The sequence below is a fragment of the Falco rusticolus genome, chromosome 1 (genome assembly GCF_015220075.1).
Source record: "Falco rusticolus isolate bFalRus1 chromosome 1, bFalRus1.pri, whole genome shotgun sequence".
In the NCBI taxonomy this organism is placed as follows: domain Eukaryota; kingdom Metazoa; phylum Chordata; class Aves; order Falconiformes; family Falconidae; genus Falco; species Falco rusticolus.
The window spans coordinates 41,965,471-41,984,303 of NC_051187.1; the positions used below are offsets into that span (position 1 = coordinate 41,965,471).

Here is an 18,833-nt window from a genome sequence, read left to right on the forward strand (position 1 = left end):
GGCTGTTGCTAGAGTAAACCATGCTCAAGCTGCCATATCTTAGATAAGAATTACCACCTAAACTCCTAACAAATCTGAAAGCAAAGGAGATCAGGTTTGATTGCAAACATTTAGAATTGCTGTAAGTAGCAACATTCTTATTGAATTCTTATTATTTTGATTTATGATTGTGTTTTGCTTGTTATCCTTCTTTTTCCACTGACTTTCATTAATATTTATTGTCTGCTCCCAATAGCAGCTGTTTGATGAGCTGCTACTTACAAAAGAGAAAGAAGAGAGGGAAATACAGCTTGGTATACAAAATGGACTCCAATTTGATTTCCACAAAGAAAACAACCATAAAGTCAATGCAGTGAGATTTCATTGTTCTTTTTCTGCTTTGTAGAACCCTGGAGTTGACTTTGGAGATGTTTCTGAAAGAATAGCTCTACGACAGCGACTGCAGTGCCGGAGTTTTAAGTGGTACTTGGAGAACGTCTATCCTGAAATGAGGATTTATAATAATACAGTCACTTATGGAGAGGTACTGTACCTCTTTGAAAATATATCATGGCTGCATTAGATCAGCCCTTTCATCTTAGCGGTGGGTATCGGGGTGTACAGAGCAATTTCAAGTCAGCACAGCAGTAGCAACATAAATGTCCTCCCCTGCTTTTAACCAACACTGAGAAGCGTGGCTTTGAGAAGCACTGTCCCTCTTACTGGAATATATCAGAGGAAATAATTCTCATTAATGATGATACTCAACCTTCTTGGCTTTCATTTTAAAATGGAACAGCTCTAAGAACATAAATTTGAGGCAATTGTTTTCACAAATAGGATGCCACAGGGGTCATTAAGAAAACATTAGTAGTCAAGAGAGATAAGATAATTACAGTTAATGAGAACAGTTGAGTTAGAATCATTTTTAGGTAAAGAACCGCCCTGTTTTTTGGTGCTTTGCCGAACTATTTGAAGGATTATGTTTACTTTATTAATTCAGTTTTGCAGTCCTCCTTGTTCAGGATAAAAAGCAACATATCCTTGTTCAGATTATGAGGCGAGGCTACCATTTGGCAGGTCTTTATCTCAGCTGAAAGAGAGGAAAAACAATATTGCTGCTTTGTGCTTAATTCTGTATTTTCATTCTCACTTGTGTACCAGTATTGAGTAAGACCCTGGAACACCTACTCGGAGACAGCTGACTGGAGAGGTTACTTAACCCTAATAAAACGCTGGATCTAAATGTGTTAGAAATGTGTGGATGTTTTGGTTCACCTCAGCTATCTGGATCATTTCTTTCTCTTCTGTGAACCAATCAAAACTCCCACATGTGCCTGACCCCGCTCTTCAAAGAAGTCAGCCACCCTTATGTAACTCTAAATCTATATCATGTGCCTGTAATATAAGGACGGCTGCCACTTATGACTGTGAACTGGGGCCAAGTTCTAGGAGCTCTCCTGCTGCATAATGTTTTTAAGATTCTGTTTTAATTGTCTACTTGAACTACAATTACATCCAAAGGCAATATATTTTCACACAAGACAACTAAATGGACATTCTTCCTTTCTGTTCTATTTGATTGACTTCATATAAAAATAAGTCAGGCACTTCAGAAGTTGATACAAAGTGCAAGTTTTATTGCGCAATATCACTTTGCATCCTAATATAACTATCCCTGGCAGTGACTGAGGAAAGACATTTAGTAAATTCAACGGGAGCTATTAGTAACTGTCAGCTCTGAGAAGGCTGTTAACCGCAAAGAACGTTGGCAGAACTGCCAGTGTTGTGTCAATTATACCAGACAGTTAGCAAGCTGGGCTCCAAAAAGAAGTTTGTTTCTGTTGAGTGGTTGCATGGAAGGTTCTTCAGTCAAAGAAGAAGTTTAATGGTGTAAGTATCCAATTCATTAAAATTTATAATAAAATGGAGCCACTCAAGCTATTTAGCTATATAAACTGGCATAGTTCCTTTTCAGTCTTACATGCCCATAATGAAAAAACTAGAGGCTTCATCCTAAATGACATCAAGCTTGTTATTAAATACTTACTCTTCTGGTTATTTTCCTGGAGGAAAAGATGTCTGGAGTTTAGTGAGTTTAAAGGAAAATAAATGTATTGAGTAGATGTGAAACAGATTGAAACAGTAGTAAAAATATATTTCCTAGTGACTCAATTCATGTTTTTTAAAGCCATGTCATAAAGCTGTCTTAGTCTTCTTCAGCCTTTATAGTACCCAAGTCATAAAATGAGCCTCCTGAAATGTAACTGTTGGTGAGCCCCCTTATCCGATCGGATTCCCTGTTGTGCTCATACACTATGCTATGAAGGATTATTTACTGGTGTTTCTGACACATGGTGGAGCAGCTATTTCTATATTATAGGGGTGGCCAGACAAATATTTCACAGTCTAAACCAAAACTGACCTGCTGACTGTTTCAAGATGTCCCTTTAAAAAACTTCCTGTTTAAGATACCTGTAAAATTGGTCTATGTCCAAAATGTGTGTAAGGCTTCTAGCCTGAAGAGAAAGGCAGGCCTGAAATCTCAGACGAGCTCCAGCCCAGCGTCATAGACTTGCAAAGTCATCTTGTCTGGGGAGGCACGTGAATGTTTTATTTCACTGGATCTATGAATCCACACTTTAAATATTTCAAAAGCCCTCCAACACTGCTTATCATTGCTGTATCCTTTCACAATGATGTGCCGCACGTCACCTCTGTACATAACTATATATTATATTCTCAATTCAGATAATTTTTCACATGCTTTTTTTCTTTTATATAAGCAATAGGAGTAAACAAAAGGGTGCCACGTCCAACACCAATCCTGGGTAGTTCCTATACCGTTTGTTAAGGTCAACATTCTCAACATATAGGGTCAAAATTTATATTTACAAAAGGGTAATTTGGAGTAAAATTTGGCCTGGGTTTCTTATTGTGGATTTCATGGAATTTTGATCTTTAAGTAATTGCTGAAAATAGAACTCTGACCCAAGGTCTGTAAAGACAGCAGGTTGTCCAAATAATGTCTTTTCCTGGAGCATATTCACTATAGGCATTGTGTCATATCTGGAGAACAAGCATGTGTTTCTCAGGGGATGGTTTTGCATGCTGGTTGTTTCAGTAGCTGTAGTGCAGCTAAGATTTAGCTAGATTGGCCATGCATCATACTGGTTAACTTCTAATATAACTGGTTTCTTTCCGATGCGACTATAGGTGCGTAACAGCAAAGCTAGCGGCTACTGCCTGGATCAGGGAGCCGAAGAGGATGACAAAGCAATCCTTTACCCATGCCATGGAATGTCCTCTCAGGTAAATGGTTAAAATCCCATAATTAATGAGAAACCTTTAACGTAAAGAATTTTCAGAAGAAACAAAGAGTCATTTGGTGCATTTGAGTTGTTTAGCAGTATATTCCTGAGTTGCAAAGGAAAACATCTGGCTTTACTCTGGTCTTTTTGGGTGCCTTTTCCAAGGCTGTTCAGTACATGAATCTATACATTGAAGATGCCAGTTAGGGAAACAAAAGAATCGTGGTAACTTCTTTTAATAACAGAGAAATCCACTGAAGATTAACGAATTTCTACACTTTGCATAAGTGAGCAGCTCTTCTCGTTATGACTTGAATTACTGTAGGAATAGCACCTCTTTAAATTAACTTTTCATTGCTCCAGTAGGCTCCTATGCAGAAATGATTTAGCAAGATGCTGATGTGATTCCCCAAGTAGGCAAAAAGTTAAGCACATATTTAACATCAACTTCAAAGGGAATTAAGAATCTTTTAAGTTAATAATTTTCTAAAATATAAGATTTCTTTTTTGTCAGTCTCTGTGCATATTATTATTTTCTTACAGATATCTGAAGATTGTTAAATGACTTTTTTTTCCCTTCCATGCTCATAGTGATGTTACTTGTTTTTTAAATATGAGTTAGATATTATTTAAATCCAGGACTTGAGCTTCTTCTGAAATGTAATTCTAGTCTCTTTTGAAGTACCATCTGAATCAAAACTCTGTTAATGAACATTCTCATGCGTAAATAAACTCTGACCTTATCACAGGCCTCAGATAATTAAGTTCAGTCATACGCACATTGATTTGGAGTTCTGGCTCATACATCACCATGGAGGCATAACAAAGTGTCGCAAAATATAAATATTACCTGTTGTGCCTAATTGCAAGCTGGTGAAGAGTCATACCTTATTAGCGCAAAGTGAGATAGACAGTAATTCATAGTGACAAAACGTCCACCTTTGGCAGGATCATTGTGGAACATTTGAGTGACACTTTCCTAGCAGAGGCAGAAGCAACAGCCTTTGAGTAAAGTAACAAAATAGTGTTGCTTAATTACATGTAAATGAGCTTTTTGGAAGACTCTAGTTAGAGATGTCAAGGCGCTTAGGGAGAGTTCAGTCTCTTGCTCCATTCTAATTCTGACCAGAAAGTTGCATATTTAAGTCCTTCCAAACAGTCCCTTTGCAACACCTAGTCTTCTAGCATTGTGCTAGCATTGAGAAGAATAATGAAATAAATGGTTCTGGCTGTAATTTATTTTGCAGTTTAAGTCCTTAACTTCTTGTTTGCCTCCTTGACTCCTGTTCCATAGAATATACTTTGACTTCCAGAAGAACAGAACAGGTGAAGGGTGTAAGTTACTGTGAATTTGTTTGAAGGGAAGCACAATGTGCCCAGCTTCTCCAGACTGACGTAACTTTTGGGGCATGAGGTAGCTCACCTCTCAGCATCAGCTCTGACCAATTTTTTCCTTTAAGGAACAGGTCATGTTGCTTTTAGTAAGATGCACATACATTCCCTAGTAGATGATGCCTTTTGAATTGTGGGCCCTAGACTAGACACTGGGCAGCTCTTCTCAGGTGTAAATAACAATGTGCAAAGTATTTACTGCCCAAGAGGTTGAAGCTGGATAGTGACCAGTTAAATCTCTTCTGTCTCACTTCTGCTACAGGTCTTCAGTATCTCATCTACTTGAATTTTCTGGAAAAGACTGAAAAGCTGTTTTTAGACTTTAAGTTACAGCCACAAGCTAGACCCCTTTTGTTACTAGCACTGTAGAAACACATAAAAAGAGAAAGTTGCTCTTCTCAAACTCTTAAAATCCAAAGCAGCCCCTCTGTGTGAGAATTATAAAAGTATGGGAAAGGCAAAAATTAATCTACCAAATCATCATGCAGTACTTTCCATTTCCCTTTTTTTCTTAAAAAAAAAAAGGGGGGGGGGGGGGCGGAACAAGCAGAAGGCAGAGGTGATGTTTTATCTAAGCCAAGTATTTCATAGACAAGCATGGGTTGGATCCACTCAAATGCAGCCAAGTTAATTAATGATTACACAGCTGGAAAACTTCTACCATCTCACCACAATTTACAAAATTAATTCAGTATGAGGACCACAGCTGCACAAACGCTAATCAAGGATATTCAAGCACATAGCATGAAAGGTGTTGACAGCAAGTGTTTTAATATATTAAATAAACACTTTTAAAGCCCCTCTTCTAATCAGCCTGGGTGAGTATAGTTGTCTGTTATGTTTAGCTTGCAGTTTCTGACATTTTTCATCTCGAGCATAGGGCATAAAATACCCCTACTGAGCTGATATTTGGGTTAGTTGTACGTGCCTACTGAATATAAATGAGTATAAACATGGATGTGCCCTGCTGGTGTGAAAGCCTCTTGCTATTCAGCTACAGCCTTGTTTGGTTTTCATACTTTGCTATTCTGACAAGAAAATCACCAGTGGTTTTAGTGTACATGTGGTTCCACTGAAACCAACAAAAGTCAGTCAAGTGTTTAAAGAAAGCAGAGTTAAGGGTAAAATCACTGTTCATCTGTGATAAAATGTTCTTTTCCTCTACTTCTTACCCTTCTATTTCTCTTACACATTGCACAACTCTGAATGGTGTTGTCCTGCATGACCAGTGAAAAATAAAACCGCTCCACTTGTTAATGATCCATGAACAAAATGCCTTTCCCTACGTGTGTTCTCAAGATCAGTTTTTAGCATGATAAATCACATTTTCAGTGACATCACCGTTCAAATTTCTTTATTCAAACAGGGACAAGCTCTTTTACAGGTGCTCCGGAATGCATTCAGCCTGAGTTTACATCAGTTTAGCTTATTGAATTTGACTTGAGCTAAGTCAGGGTAAGCTAACAGTCAGGAATATCCAGACAAGGTTTTGCATCAGTCTAAGTCGATTTCAAAACTCGTTTCACAGAAAAGCAGTGTGCTTTGCATGTCTTCGTTGGCTCTGAAGTTTGCATCTAATCCCTTTCAGGAAAAAAGGTTTGCAAATACTGCTGGGAGGAACAGTCCCAGGGCTAGAGACAATTCAGAAACAAAGGAATAGACGGGGGTCTTGAACAGCCTTGCCTCTTTGTGTGGCCTCTCTTGTTCAATCACCTGTAAAGGCCATTGGCTATATATAGTAGTACATAATACTCTTTTGTTGTAAAACAAATTTTAAAAATGGGTGGGATGGGAATGGATACAGCCTGCCAAAAGTGGTATGTGTTGTGCTTCTTAGAATGGTTGCAGGACACGCAGGTTTTGAGCTGTCTGTGAGCACTTAACACAGCCTCAGTGGAAATATTCGCTGTCTCAGTGTCTGTCTTGAATGCTGAGATGTGGAGCTGATTATATGGTATGTGAAAGCAGAGGAGAACTTAATAAAATGGCACCCTGGGATAGAAAGGCCCCAGAAAACAGCTTCCTTCTCCACCTGCCTTTCTTCCCTTTCACACCGAGAGAAAGAGGAGGTGCTGCAGCTGGGAAAGGAGAACTCCCTTCGCCTTGAGATCAAGCAGAAAGAAGCGAGATCTCAACGTTTGGATTCCTGGAGCTTGCAGCTAGGCAAACAGATGGCGTAAGAAGAGATGAAAGGCTTTTCTTAAACTGTTCCTTGAGTGCAGATACTTAACGTTTTCCTTGGAAGAGCTATGGCTTTCCAGAGTTGCACACCAGGTAGCAGGTCTGATTGCTCAGAGCAGGGAGGATGAAAAGGTAGTTTGTTCTCCTGCAGGAAGCAGTGGGTGAGATTCTGTTAACAAATCTGGAAGTTTGGTAACTTGTGATCCGTTTGTCTTGCGGTGACAAGTGTTCTGGGGGCTTAAGGTGTTTTGGATTCCCATATAGCTTGCTGTTTCAGTCTCTGTGTCGGCTGACAGCTTACCTTAACCTGCAGGGCTGAAGGATTATTAAAGATTTCCTTTTGCTTGGAGAACAAGAGTGAGTGAGAGGGATTAAATTTAGTGTGGAAAGCTACCAGACCCATCTGTGTAACTGTTTTCTACAAACAGTTATCTGTTGTTACTTTGTGGGGTTTTTTTGCAGTTGACTTGAAATTAGCAGGAATGGATTTTCTGAAGTCAAACCCTTCAGTTAAAAGCTGGCATTTACTTATCACATTGCTGCTGCTGGAGGATCACCTCCCATAGGCAGCACCGCTCACTGTTCTTGAACCAGATATGGTGGCTTTGATAAACAACCTTTGACATCTTTTCCATTCTGCTCAGATTTCTGAATGTTGACGGGAAAACTATCCTGTGTTACCATAGGTACAGCAGATAGTATCAGGATTAGATCTTGGAGTATTTAATGGAGCACTTAGCTTCAGTGTCATTTATGTGGATCCTGCAGCTCTTCTCAGATAAAAGAGAAAAGCTGAGCAAAGGTCCATCCTCATGTGATGTGTAAAACCGTGTTTGTGTTCTGCAGCTTGCAGTGGGAGTATGTGGGTACCTAAGCCTCTCAGCCCATCAAGACTTGCACAGACTTTTTTAATGAATGGGTTTGAACACTCCTTAATAAAGGGAACTTTGTCACTTGATTTTGGCTGGCTGACCCTGGGAATGGATTTGGCATGGTGTGTAATGCCCACAGTTCTAATGCAAATTCAGAGGTTGTTTCTTTTTTGGTATGGTAGTGGCACTTAAGATACAGCAGGTATATTTTTTCACTATTCCATTGACTCTGTATCCCAGTTCCTGGTTTCTAGTCTACAGTAATAAGCAACTTATTTAATGCTTATTTTATTTTCATAGTTTATGTTGTCTCTAGGAAGTTATCATATGAAGTCTTTGGAGGAAGATGTTATTAATCATGTAGTAGTTTCTTGAACCTTAACTTCTGGCCTGATTTTGCAGAAGCAAGCACTAAAGCTTTACTGTGTAGTGTGGTCTGAACTGAGATAATTTCTTGTTATTGGGGGTTTTTTTTGGAATTTAATTTCATTGTAGGATAAGCCTAAGCTTTTATGACTGTTGGAACTCTTGAGAGAAAGTAGATTCAGGAAAACTAAGCCCATGATGTTCCATTTGTTTCATCATTGTAGAGATAGCAGTTCCCTGCACCAAGCTGTGTCTGACTGAGCTGTCACACAACCACCACGTTCAGTATTGGAGGTAGTTTATAACAGAAGCAGAAGATATACTAACTCTAAGGCCTAAGCAGAAATGGTACTTTCTGCTTTGACAGGCTTCTATATAACAAGGTCTTTCCCAAGCGCACAGCTACTGTTAGATGCAGAGCATGTGCAATTCTGGCTATTGGTGTTCTAAAGACAAAGAGTATTTTAGACCATTCTAATATTGGCGCAGAAAATGTTACTCATCTTAAACCGCAGGGAAAATTGATCCTATACTACAGAGCAGGTAGCCTCCTATAAATAGCCCCTTATAAACAGGGGTTCTGATTATCTAGATAAGGCAAAACTAACCAGATTGCTAAGGTGGTATTTTGGGACCTGGAGAGATATGACAAGAACTGCAAGATAAACACATTTCTCAGTCAGTGTAAGGTTCAGCTGTGCCTGCAGTTCACCTGAACTATGCTGAGTGCCCATTGGATTTGAGAAGTGTGAAATACAGAAGATTTACTGTAAAAAAAAAAAAAAAAACAAAAAAAAAAACCAACCAAAACCAACCCAAAACCAACAAAAACCAAAACAAAAAAACCACAGAAGAGTGTGTTTGGGTTCCGTTCCCCTCCCTCCTCCTCCTTTATGTAGGGGCGGGGGAAAGGAAGTTAATTTGTTTGAGCTGGCAATCCATTTATATTTTGAATCACTTTGCTTGCTTGACCTTCTTTTGCATATGTCCCCCATACCCTTATAGTGAAAGGAGAAAAAAAAGTCTTGATTTGGTGTGTGCAGACAGTGCCTCGATGATGATATTGCTCATACCAAGCTGCATCCTCATGTGGCTATCCCTCTGCTCGCTCTGATGTAGGCTCTGTCCTAACTCTGTGCTTCACATGGTTGCTCTGAACAGAAGTGGCAGGTGGGAAAATGAACACACATTTTGTTAAAGGGTGTCTGGTCTGGGACTGAGTAGACCATGCTCTCTTTACCACCAGCAAGATATATTTATTTACAGTATGATTCTTCTGAGTTTAAAAGGGATGATGGTAGAAAGCTAGACTTTAATTCAAGGGGTTTTGATTGACTCTTAACGGTATCTCATGCACTGGTCAGTAGCATCCAATAAGTGGCAGGCACTTCTGACCTTCCTTCCCTCCCTTGTTAAGTAATTTCAGCCATATAACAGCGATAAGACCAGACAGGCAGTGAATTCCCTGGGTTATAATTGCATTTCTTTGGTGGCTCAGATCTTCACCCTGCAGCACCCAAGCCATGTAGCTGACTCCATTTTGCAGTCTCTTGGCACCTGGGTGCTGCACTCGACTACTTCTAGGGTAAGAGGGGCAAAATGCTATGCTGGTGTCATGACTGTAGATTTAAACACAGAAGTGAGAAGTAGATACATCTGATTTGACTTATTGGCCTGCTGCCAAATTAACATCGTGCACTTTTGCTTTAATGTGCATTGACATTAGCCTCAATAGGCTCTCCCTCAACTGTGCAGGAAGTAGCAGTAATTAAGAGGATTACTTACTAATTTTTGCAACTTATAAATGAGGACTCCATTGCTATCATAGTTGTCTCAGCGCAATGTGATATAGAGTGAGCTGACAGAGCCTCTTCTCCCTCTAAATGAGCATCCTAAGGCCACCCTTAAGGCTTTGAGGCTTTATTTGAATACAGATTGAAACAGATCACGGTAGAGGAAAAACAGATCTGGAAAAGGCAGAATAAAGAGTTTGAGATCGACGTTCTTTCCTCAAGACTCTGTTCTTCAGGCCTGCTGTCATCCAGGCAGTGGCTTCTTGGGTTGCAAGAAACCTTTCAAGGTCCCCAGTGCATCCCCAGGAAAAGCTTTTTTCCCCTCCAGCGTGCCAGGACGAAGGCTGGTGCCTGCTGCCTGCTCTCCCGGGAGCCCGCGGGCTCAGTGCTGGCTGTTTGCCCTCCACGCGTGCTGTGCGGGAGGCCGTGCCGTGCCATGCCAGCCAGCTCCCAGCGCTCCCGGAAGCAGTGGCAGCCTCCTCCCCGACACAACGCCTAGCAATGTGAGAAGGCAACCGGGCAGCCGCCTTCTGCTTGCAGCAAAAGGCTGCGAACACAGCAAAAGTTCTCTTCATCACAGATTTGTATTCTGATTTTGTAATTCTGACAATTAATCTTGACCAACAAGAGCCATCCACAGATATTCTTTATCTCGTTAAATATTTTCTCTTGGTCCAATATTAATGTAATAAAATATATTCTGGCACACTGAGATTACAAGAGGCCAATTTCTTTCCCTCACCTTCTACATGAGGATTTTTTTTCTTTGAGGGCCATTTTATTGTGAATGACTTGAGGCAAGTGAAATCACCACTTAGAACAGAAGAAACGCTAAAAAAAAAAATTACACTCCTGTAAAAATCAACATGAATAGTTGTGCCTGCTTAAGTATATTTTTTTAAATTAATAAATCCTCTAAAATAATGGGCCCTCACCTGAAGCCTCTAATTACAGCCAGTAGCATTTACCACATCACTAAACTGCAGAACAGCTAAGCCTCACACAAAACTGAAACATCCAAGTGTGATTCTTTGTTATGTAAGCCTGAAGCATGTGTTAGCAAATTTGCTGCTATTTCCTTCGTGATTTCCTTTTTCCTCTCGTATTTTTGGGTACTGGTTGCATGGTTGGATTTTTTCAGTAACATTTATTTACAAAACCTAATTAGACTTGTTGCTATCAGTAGCCTCTAACAGAGCTCTAAGAACACACTGCGCGGCAAATTGACATTGTGTCCTTGTTAAATTAACTCCTGCTGAGTGGGTATGATTTACATATTGATTATTTCACTTTCTTGATTGCCCTTTTGCAGTGAAATAGAGGGTAGGGAATGGTGGGGAGCAGAGGTGTGAAAAAGGGAATATTGTGTCCTGCGAGTTTCCCAAGCTTCGCCCTTGATCAGCATGTGCCAGAGCGGGAAGGTCCCAGTGCGCAGCGGGACGAAGGGCTCCTCGCCCACGCCAGGGCAGAAGCTGGCAGGGAAGGCAGCTGCCGGGGGGCCTTGTGCCCACCGCCAGGGCCTGCAGCCGCCGTCACAGCCCTCCCTCTCCTTCCATTCCCCAGCTCGTCCGCTACAGCTCCGAGGGTGTCCTGCAGCTGGGGCCGCTGGGCTCCACCGCCTTCCTGCCTGACTCCAAATGCCTCGTTGACGACGGAAAGGGCAGGACGCCAACTCTGAAGAAGTGTGAGGATGTCCTGAGGCCAGCACAGAGGTTCTGGGATTTCACACAGGTATGGAAGAGCTCAGAGAGCCTTGCAGAGATAACTCGGAGAGGAATGCTGCTCTAGAGGATGTTTAATGAAAAAACAGGAGACCTGGAGAGGACTATTCTAGGAATCCCCTCTTGTGCCTTCTAGGAATAGTCAGATGTGTTTTCCTTAGGTCATGTGCTATCCAGGAATTTTCCTATGTTATTACTAGGAATTTTGGGGTATGCTTTTAGTTATCCTTTCTTGGAACATTCTCAATTTCTGTAGTGATTGTCAAGAACATCCTTGCCAATTTTTTTCAGTGTCTAGGAGCTTTTGTTTCTAGAAATTTTCTAGTATTTTTCTATTTCTTTTTTTTCTAATCCTTTCTATGAATTTTTAGATCCAGAGCTTTCAAATAACTTTTAGGATTTTTGAAGACATCCTTACAGTTTCTGGGATTTCCTGTTTCTTGCGGTCTGTATGGATTCTCTGGTGCTTTTTAGAGTTTTTCTAATGATTTCCAGGAAATATTCTAGCAATTCCTAAATCTAGAATTATCAAGGAATTGTTTTGGCACTTTGTATAGACTAACTTCTAGGAATTTCTAGCACTTTCTAGGGCCTTTTATCACTTGATACATACAGAACTTCCTGGGCATTTTACAGTGCTTTCTAGGGATTTACAGATCTAGCTTTATTTTCCTTCTAGTCTTTTCACCTTTTCTATTCCTTCTTCTAAATCTTTTTTTCTTTTTTGTTTCTTCTTTTCTTTTTCTTTTTTCTCAGAATGGTCCAATCATCAGCAGAGACACTGGCCGTTGCCTAGAAGTGGAAATGTCAAAGGATGCAAATTTTGGGCTCAGATTAGTCGTACAAAGGTGCTCGGGGCAAAAATGGATGATCAGAAACTGGATAAAACATGGCCGACATTGATTGCTGGGGCCGAGCAGCTGCTTCTCCTGCCCTTGTCCATTGCTCAGTGTGCCATATCTTGCAAGGCATTTGTCTTAAAGCAAATTAGTTTGAACAGGTCTTGGCTCTCAAGAATCCTCCATAGTTGGGCATTCAAAGAAACAAAGAAACAAACAAACAGACGCACCCACGAGGCACATACATGCCCTATTTGACATTCCCTGGAAAAGGAGTTTTCTGTTGATTTGGAAATCTGCTGAAGATGAGAACACAACAGAAGAGTGGGTTCCTTCAGCTCTCCTAGAGGAATTATAGACAGATGTTTCTATGATGAGTTCAAAGGAGAGATCCTAATACTGCCTCATAAAGAGAGTTCTCTGATGGGTAGCGTTCTAGCTTTAAGTTATTGACTGGTGCACAACTCCTGTGGTGAATAATCATGTGCCTTTTTTATTGTACTTCGTATATAAGGGGACTGGAAAAATCCTACCTTTTCAGCATGTCTGGTCCATTGTACTAAACAAGGTGATCTGTAAATAGCACTGGAAATATAATATAATGTACGATAAATTTCAAGGCTGATGGTTTAGGAGTCTCTATTTCTACAAAGAGACTGTTCTGCAAATGTTTACAGGTGGTTCTCAACCTTCAAGCTGCTAAAAAGCAGCATGAGAGACCTCTTCTAGTTAGACACAGGTAAATGCTGAATAGGTAAAATAGCCACATGCTCCATTATGTAGCCACATTTCACATTTCTTGGCTATAAAGGCATCACAATATAGCACTTGCCTATTTAACTTTTGAGGCAGTAAACATCCTAGTAGATGGGTGGATTTCTAGAGGCCTCAGCTGGCCCGCAAAGTTCCTATCCTGCAGCGCTGTGCCACAAACTGCCTGGAAGCTGCATCCTCGTCACTTCTGAAAATAAGTTGACAGACTTAGGCACCATCTGTGGAATTTAACAACTTGAATCTTCCATTTTGTTACCCATCCTGTGAAAATGTCAAATGTGAGCAAATACGCTTTGTGAGCACTGTCTAGACAGATTTCCTGAATAAACCAACAAAGTCTTTTCAGTATTTGAAAAACAAACATAAACTAGTGATAAGAGGACAAATTAGAGCACGAACTAGGCAGCATATATAAATACTGTTACTTTGAAATATAAATATTTTACTGTAGTTGACCCATTGACAGCATCTTTGTGAACCTGAATTTAAGAATGTAGCCAGTGGTTCAAGCAGTGTCTGTGCACAGGGAGGCGGAGCAATGGCAAGACCTTATCCAAAAGGCTGTCTGAGCTGATGACCGCTGCCAGCGTCAGCGGGCTTTGGACGTGGGGCCATGGCAGACAGTTTTTCATTGCAGAAGATTCAGTCATACTGAAGGAGAGACAGAGATGGTGTGTTAACTTCACTATTTACTATTTTATAGTAATTAAAAAAAAAAAATATCTTCTTTTACTAAGTCAGGAAAATAGGTAATTGCAGACACTGTGGTACCATGAATCTTGGTGATCTGTTTCTTGAAGAGCTTTTGCCATTGCTATTTCAAGGCATGCTGAACAAAACAGAATGGAAACAGTTAATTTTTCAAGGGCATGACATGTAATAAAATATTTACTTTTAACATGCAAAATCTATCCGTTCTTGTCAACTCTTGGTTGGTATCTGGAGAGCATATTGCTAGATTTTGCCCCAATTTTATTTTTGAAACAGAGTGTGCAAGATGTAATACAAAGCCAATTCTTCTGTAGTTTATTTGTGGCTAATTGCTGATCTTTGTCATGTGGATCAGGTTATACATGAATACAAAATTCTGGTTGAGAGTCTAAACATAAAAATGTTTTAAATGCTGTGTTTATGGTTAGCTGGACACAGCCTCTTGAATGGTGTAGTAAGAGCTGCAGGGGCAGGTAGCATCTTTAAGAAATCAGACAATACAGTAAAAAATCATGGACAAACTCAGTATTCAAGCCTTCCTGGAAGTCTCAATCAGGCAGGAAGTTTCGGGGTAAATACGGATCAGGAGCAAATGCCCGTTGCCCTGCATTTAACCTCCGCGTGTTAACCTGTTAGAGAACTTAAAAGGATAGTTACCCTCTGAGGAGCAGGTGTTGAATGCTTTGTACAGGAGCTCTATTTGCAAGTGACTTTTCATCTACTCTCCAGATAGAGTCTTCCCTTTTAATTTGCATGAAAGCTGTATTCTTTTGTTTACTCTGACAGAGTTTTACTCCTTGAAATATTTGGTCGAGGGAGGTGAGAAGGCAAAAGAAGGGAAGGACTGTTTTACCATGTGAGCTTTTTGGCGAGTAACACAACAGGTCATTTAGACCATCTGTAGTCTTTCTAATGAGTAAGTGCTAACTATTTTATATGAAGATGGCTGGAAGTTGAAAGTAATTATATATCAGGGTGACTACTACATACCTAACTATTAGAATATAAAGTTATTATACTGAACAGAAGCAAACATGCCACATGCTTCCCACCCCCACCCACCCTTTTTTTTTCTCCTTGTCTTGAATTGACAATCTACGTTTGGTCCTTGATTAGCAGTAGGGCAGCAAGCCTTTCAAATCCTTGGTAAATGAAAAAGGAAGGCTGAATATTTGGAAGAATACCAGATTTTAAATTTACTATCCTAAAAGGAGTTTAGCATTTGCAGTTTAGGAGCTTGGAAGCTGAGAGGACCAGGTAGATCTATGTTTACTGGCAAAGTTTTCAAGCAAGCGTGACAGCCCTCCGCTCTGATGCCACCATAAGGAATGTGAATTGGTTGTCTTGGAATTTTGCCTCTGCACGTTTTCAGTGCCCGATGCAAAACATGTGAATGTGGCCACACTGTCTAACTGAGTGTGGTCAGTCCTGGCAAGCTTTGAGTGCTGAAGCCACAGGCTACAGAAGGCTTGCAAGAACCAGACTTTCAGTGTAAGAAGGAAAGCAGGTTTTTGTTCATAGGTAAATGGCTCTGAGATGTACAGAATAATGTAAAAGAATTCAATTAACTCTTAAAAGTGGAGTTGGTATTTTCTGTGATTGTCATTTTTTTAAGATTTACTGAGACAATTTCTTATATTTGGAAAACACATCTGTTGGATTATTTTTACTTTAGTCATTTTATCTGTATGAACCACAGCTTTGGCTGTGGTATTAACATGGTGACTCTGCATGTGAGAGGGTCTTAAATATTCTCTCATAAAAGGAATAATAATAAAAAAAGCCTTGAGTATTATCTGTTTTAACCAAAGTCTATGGGTCTTTTGTTAGCATTTCACCCCTTAGTATGATCTGAACTCCTGCTTAATGTTGTTTTAAATTTTCAGTCTTGTTTCCCACAGTGCAGCAGTCCAGATATTATGAAAAGTATTTAATACAGTGTACTATGCCTTGTAGAGAAAACTCAGATCAAAATCTTCAATTGTAATTTTGTTTGATTTAGGAGATTATGGAGTTAAATACTAGATCCTAGGACAGAAGAATAGGAAGTAAGAAAGAACATCAGATCCAGTACACTGCTGTCAAAGGTAAACCAGGAAAAAAAAAAACTTTTGTAAGCATGTCAAGATGCCTAAAAATTAATTTGAGTCCTGGGAGTGTGTGTGGGGGTGTGTGTGTGATAAGCCCTTTCTCCTTGGAGAGCTATAAACTATTTTCCAAGCTTAATTCATTCTTAACTTGATTAAAGCCATTTGTTTGTCAGCCAAAATTGTCCTCTAGCTTTATTGGCGTATTGGTTCCTAAGGCATGCTAACCTCCAGTGCAAAGCAACAAAGAGAAAGAAGAGTTTAAAAAGGTGGTGTTGAAGGACCCAGCTGGGTTCTCCTGCAATTACGTAAAGATCTATATTGTGTGTATCCATGAGGCATGAATGTTCTTCCGGATTGTGTTCCACAACCAAAAAGCTAAACTCGGGTTCCATAGAACTAAGACAAAAATGTAGAAACTAACAACAGGTCTTTGTACGTATTCTGAAACTGCTGAACAATCTTATTTCATTTCAGTGAGTAATTTGGGGCTTGGTGTGTCTGAAGATCAGGCCTTCACAGTCCTTTGTTTATATTCCATCGGCCCGTGCCTTTTTAAAAACTGTGGTGTAGTCGATGAAAACCTCACTTGCCATGTGACAAGGGGTGTAATCTATCTGACACAGGACAGCTGCAATTTTAAGTACTTAAGCCAGAGCTAATAAGATTTAATTAAATAGCACCAGTCCTAATCTGTTCTTTAGATCAATTACACAGCATGTAATTCCTTCAGTATCCAGTATTCATTTGAAATGGTTCATTAACAGCCATACTAAAGCACATTATGGCCTATTTTGGGACCTAGTGATTTGGGTTGTAAGGAGAACTTTAACAGAAGTTGGAGTTCAGAGGGAGTTCGACATTATTGTTATTCAGTTAGGACACAAATACCTTTGATTTTTTCATGAAAGGCTTTGGGAAGGGGGCCAACTGTCAGAATTCACTTAATTGAAGGTGTTTCTAGCAATGATGTTCCATTTTTGACTGCTGCTATTTTGACTGCTTTCTTCTTACTGCTAAAGTCAATCATGGGGTCATGCCACAGATAATAGATGATATTGCAAATTAGAAGAACCATCTAACAAGCTGCTTAGAAACCAAGGAATGATCAGGTCTTCACATGTCTCTAGATCCAAATGCTACCAAAGTAAACATAATATTCTGTTTTCTCTGGAAAGAATCCCAAACTTAACACATTTTTGTATTGCTTCATCAGGAACACCGATTCAAGAGACCAGTGTAGTGTGTGTACCTCTAAATCATATTTTGCAGATACAATTTGATTTTGTGTGTGTGTGACATTAGTGGACTTAAGGTGAGAGCTGCAGTTACTGAGTTAATAGAAAATACATTAATTGGCACTGTGGTCTACTGAAGTATGTGCATCATGCATTTATAGCTTCCTGTGTCGTGACGGGGATATTCTTGAAATATTAATGCATCGAGTGCATTGTCCTAGAGATGGAGTCTGCTTACCTAGTGAAATAACAGAACTCAAGGAGTGAATAATGAAATTACATAGCTAATAATTCTCAGTGAATTTGGCAATAAAGTGTGTCAATATTTACATCTTCTAAAAATGTAATGAATTAGCTTCAGGTTCTCTCTTTACAATCTCCCTCTCTTACTTTGATAACTGTTGAATATACCTCATCCCTATAAACATCTGGGATGCTTATGCTGTGTGAAGACTTTAGCTGTGTCTTCACAATGCCCCAGCCATCAAGGGCATTAGAAAAAAGAGATATATAGTGACCTCTTTATACGTTGTAATGGATTTTAGAACGGTTTCACAAAATACATTACATTATGAAAGCGTTAATGATATATAACTGAAGGTACTGAGTTCATGGGTTGCCCTAAGTAAAAACTATGGGGTTTTTGGCCAAGAATACAGACTTATAAATACCCTAGTGCAGCAATATATGGTAACCTGATTTTGAAGAACGGAATTTCTGAATCAAGAGCATTCTTCAAAGGCTTGAAGAAATGCTTACTACTTTTCATAGGTTTACAGTTCTCTATTGGCCATCAACAAGTATTGCATAGTTTTCAAACTCTTTGTAGTAAGTTTAATTTAAAAAAAAAAATTAAGGCAGCAACTAGAATGCAAGTTGTGACTGCAAATATTTTTTCATTATGTGGCACATCATCAAATCAACTTGTATTTACACTTGAAAAGTTAATAAATTACTATGCATTTTACTGCTGACATGAGCTGCATTTTTTAACATTGTACATTTGGACACCTTGTATTAAAATTTGAAGTTGTTACAAAGGAAAACTAGAAAAGCAAACTATACATGCACTTTAAAATTTAAATTGCATGTAGTCTGCTCTGAAAGGTAGCCAGCCCATTTTTGAGGTGAGCACAGCACACTTTGCAGCAGACTGCAAGCTGTTCTAAAGCGGATGAGCTCTGTGCATGTCGGAGGAGATGCATCACCACACACTCATTAGAGACTGAGCCCCTGAGCGTGCGCATCCAAGACTAGACTGATAATAGTATAGACTGTGATTGCCTCGTGACTGGCAAACCTGAGGGGATGCTTGACTTACTGTCCGAGTACAAAGACATACTTGTGTAATGCTTGCAGGTACCAATCCACACAGCAGTACAAGCTCTGCTCTTGAATGGTCCTGTGGGGACTAGTTAAATGCTCCACAAGAAGCATTCAAACATGGATTAAAAAAATCCCCATAAAAAAAAATTCTGACCTTGCAATCACCATTCCTGTGAAATCATTGGGGACCATGGGGAAAAATACGTTATTGAGCTGCAGCCAGGAAGCTGGTGATGAAAGTGT

At 39.7% G+C, this 18,833-nt stretch overlaps 1 protein-coding gene across 4 annotated transcripts in view; it reads left to right on the forward strand.

Annotated features, from left to right (window-relative positions):
- GALNT9 (polypeptide N-acetylgalactosaminyltransferase 9) overlaps positions 1 to 18,129 on the forward strand; it is a 325,628-nt gene extending 307,499 nt beyond the window's left edge. For all 4 annotated transcript variants that reach the window (XM_037376385.1, XM_037376376.1, XM_037376395.1 and 1 more), the window contains 4 exons: positions 386 to 523; positions 3,196 to 3,291; positions 11,458 to 11,625; positions 12,372 to 18,129. In XM_037376385.1, coding sequence (XP_037232282.1) covers positions 386 to 523; positions 3,196 to 3,291; positions 11,458 to 11,625; positions 12,372 to 12,518 — 549 coding nt within the window. In that variant the 3' untranslated portion in view covers positions 12,519 to 18,129. The remainder of the gene's footprint in view (positions 1 to 385; positions 524 to 3,195; positions 3,292 to 11,457; positions 11,626 to 12,371) is intronic.
- The last annotated feature ends 704 nt before the right edge of the window (positions 18,130 to 18,833 follow it).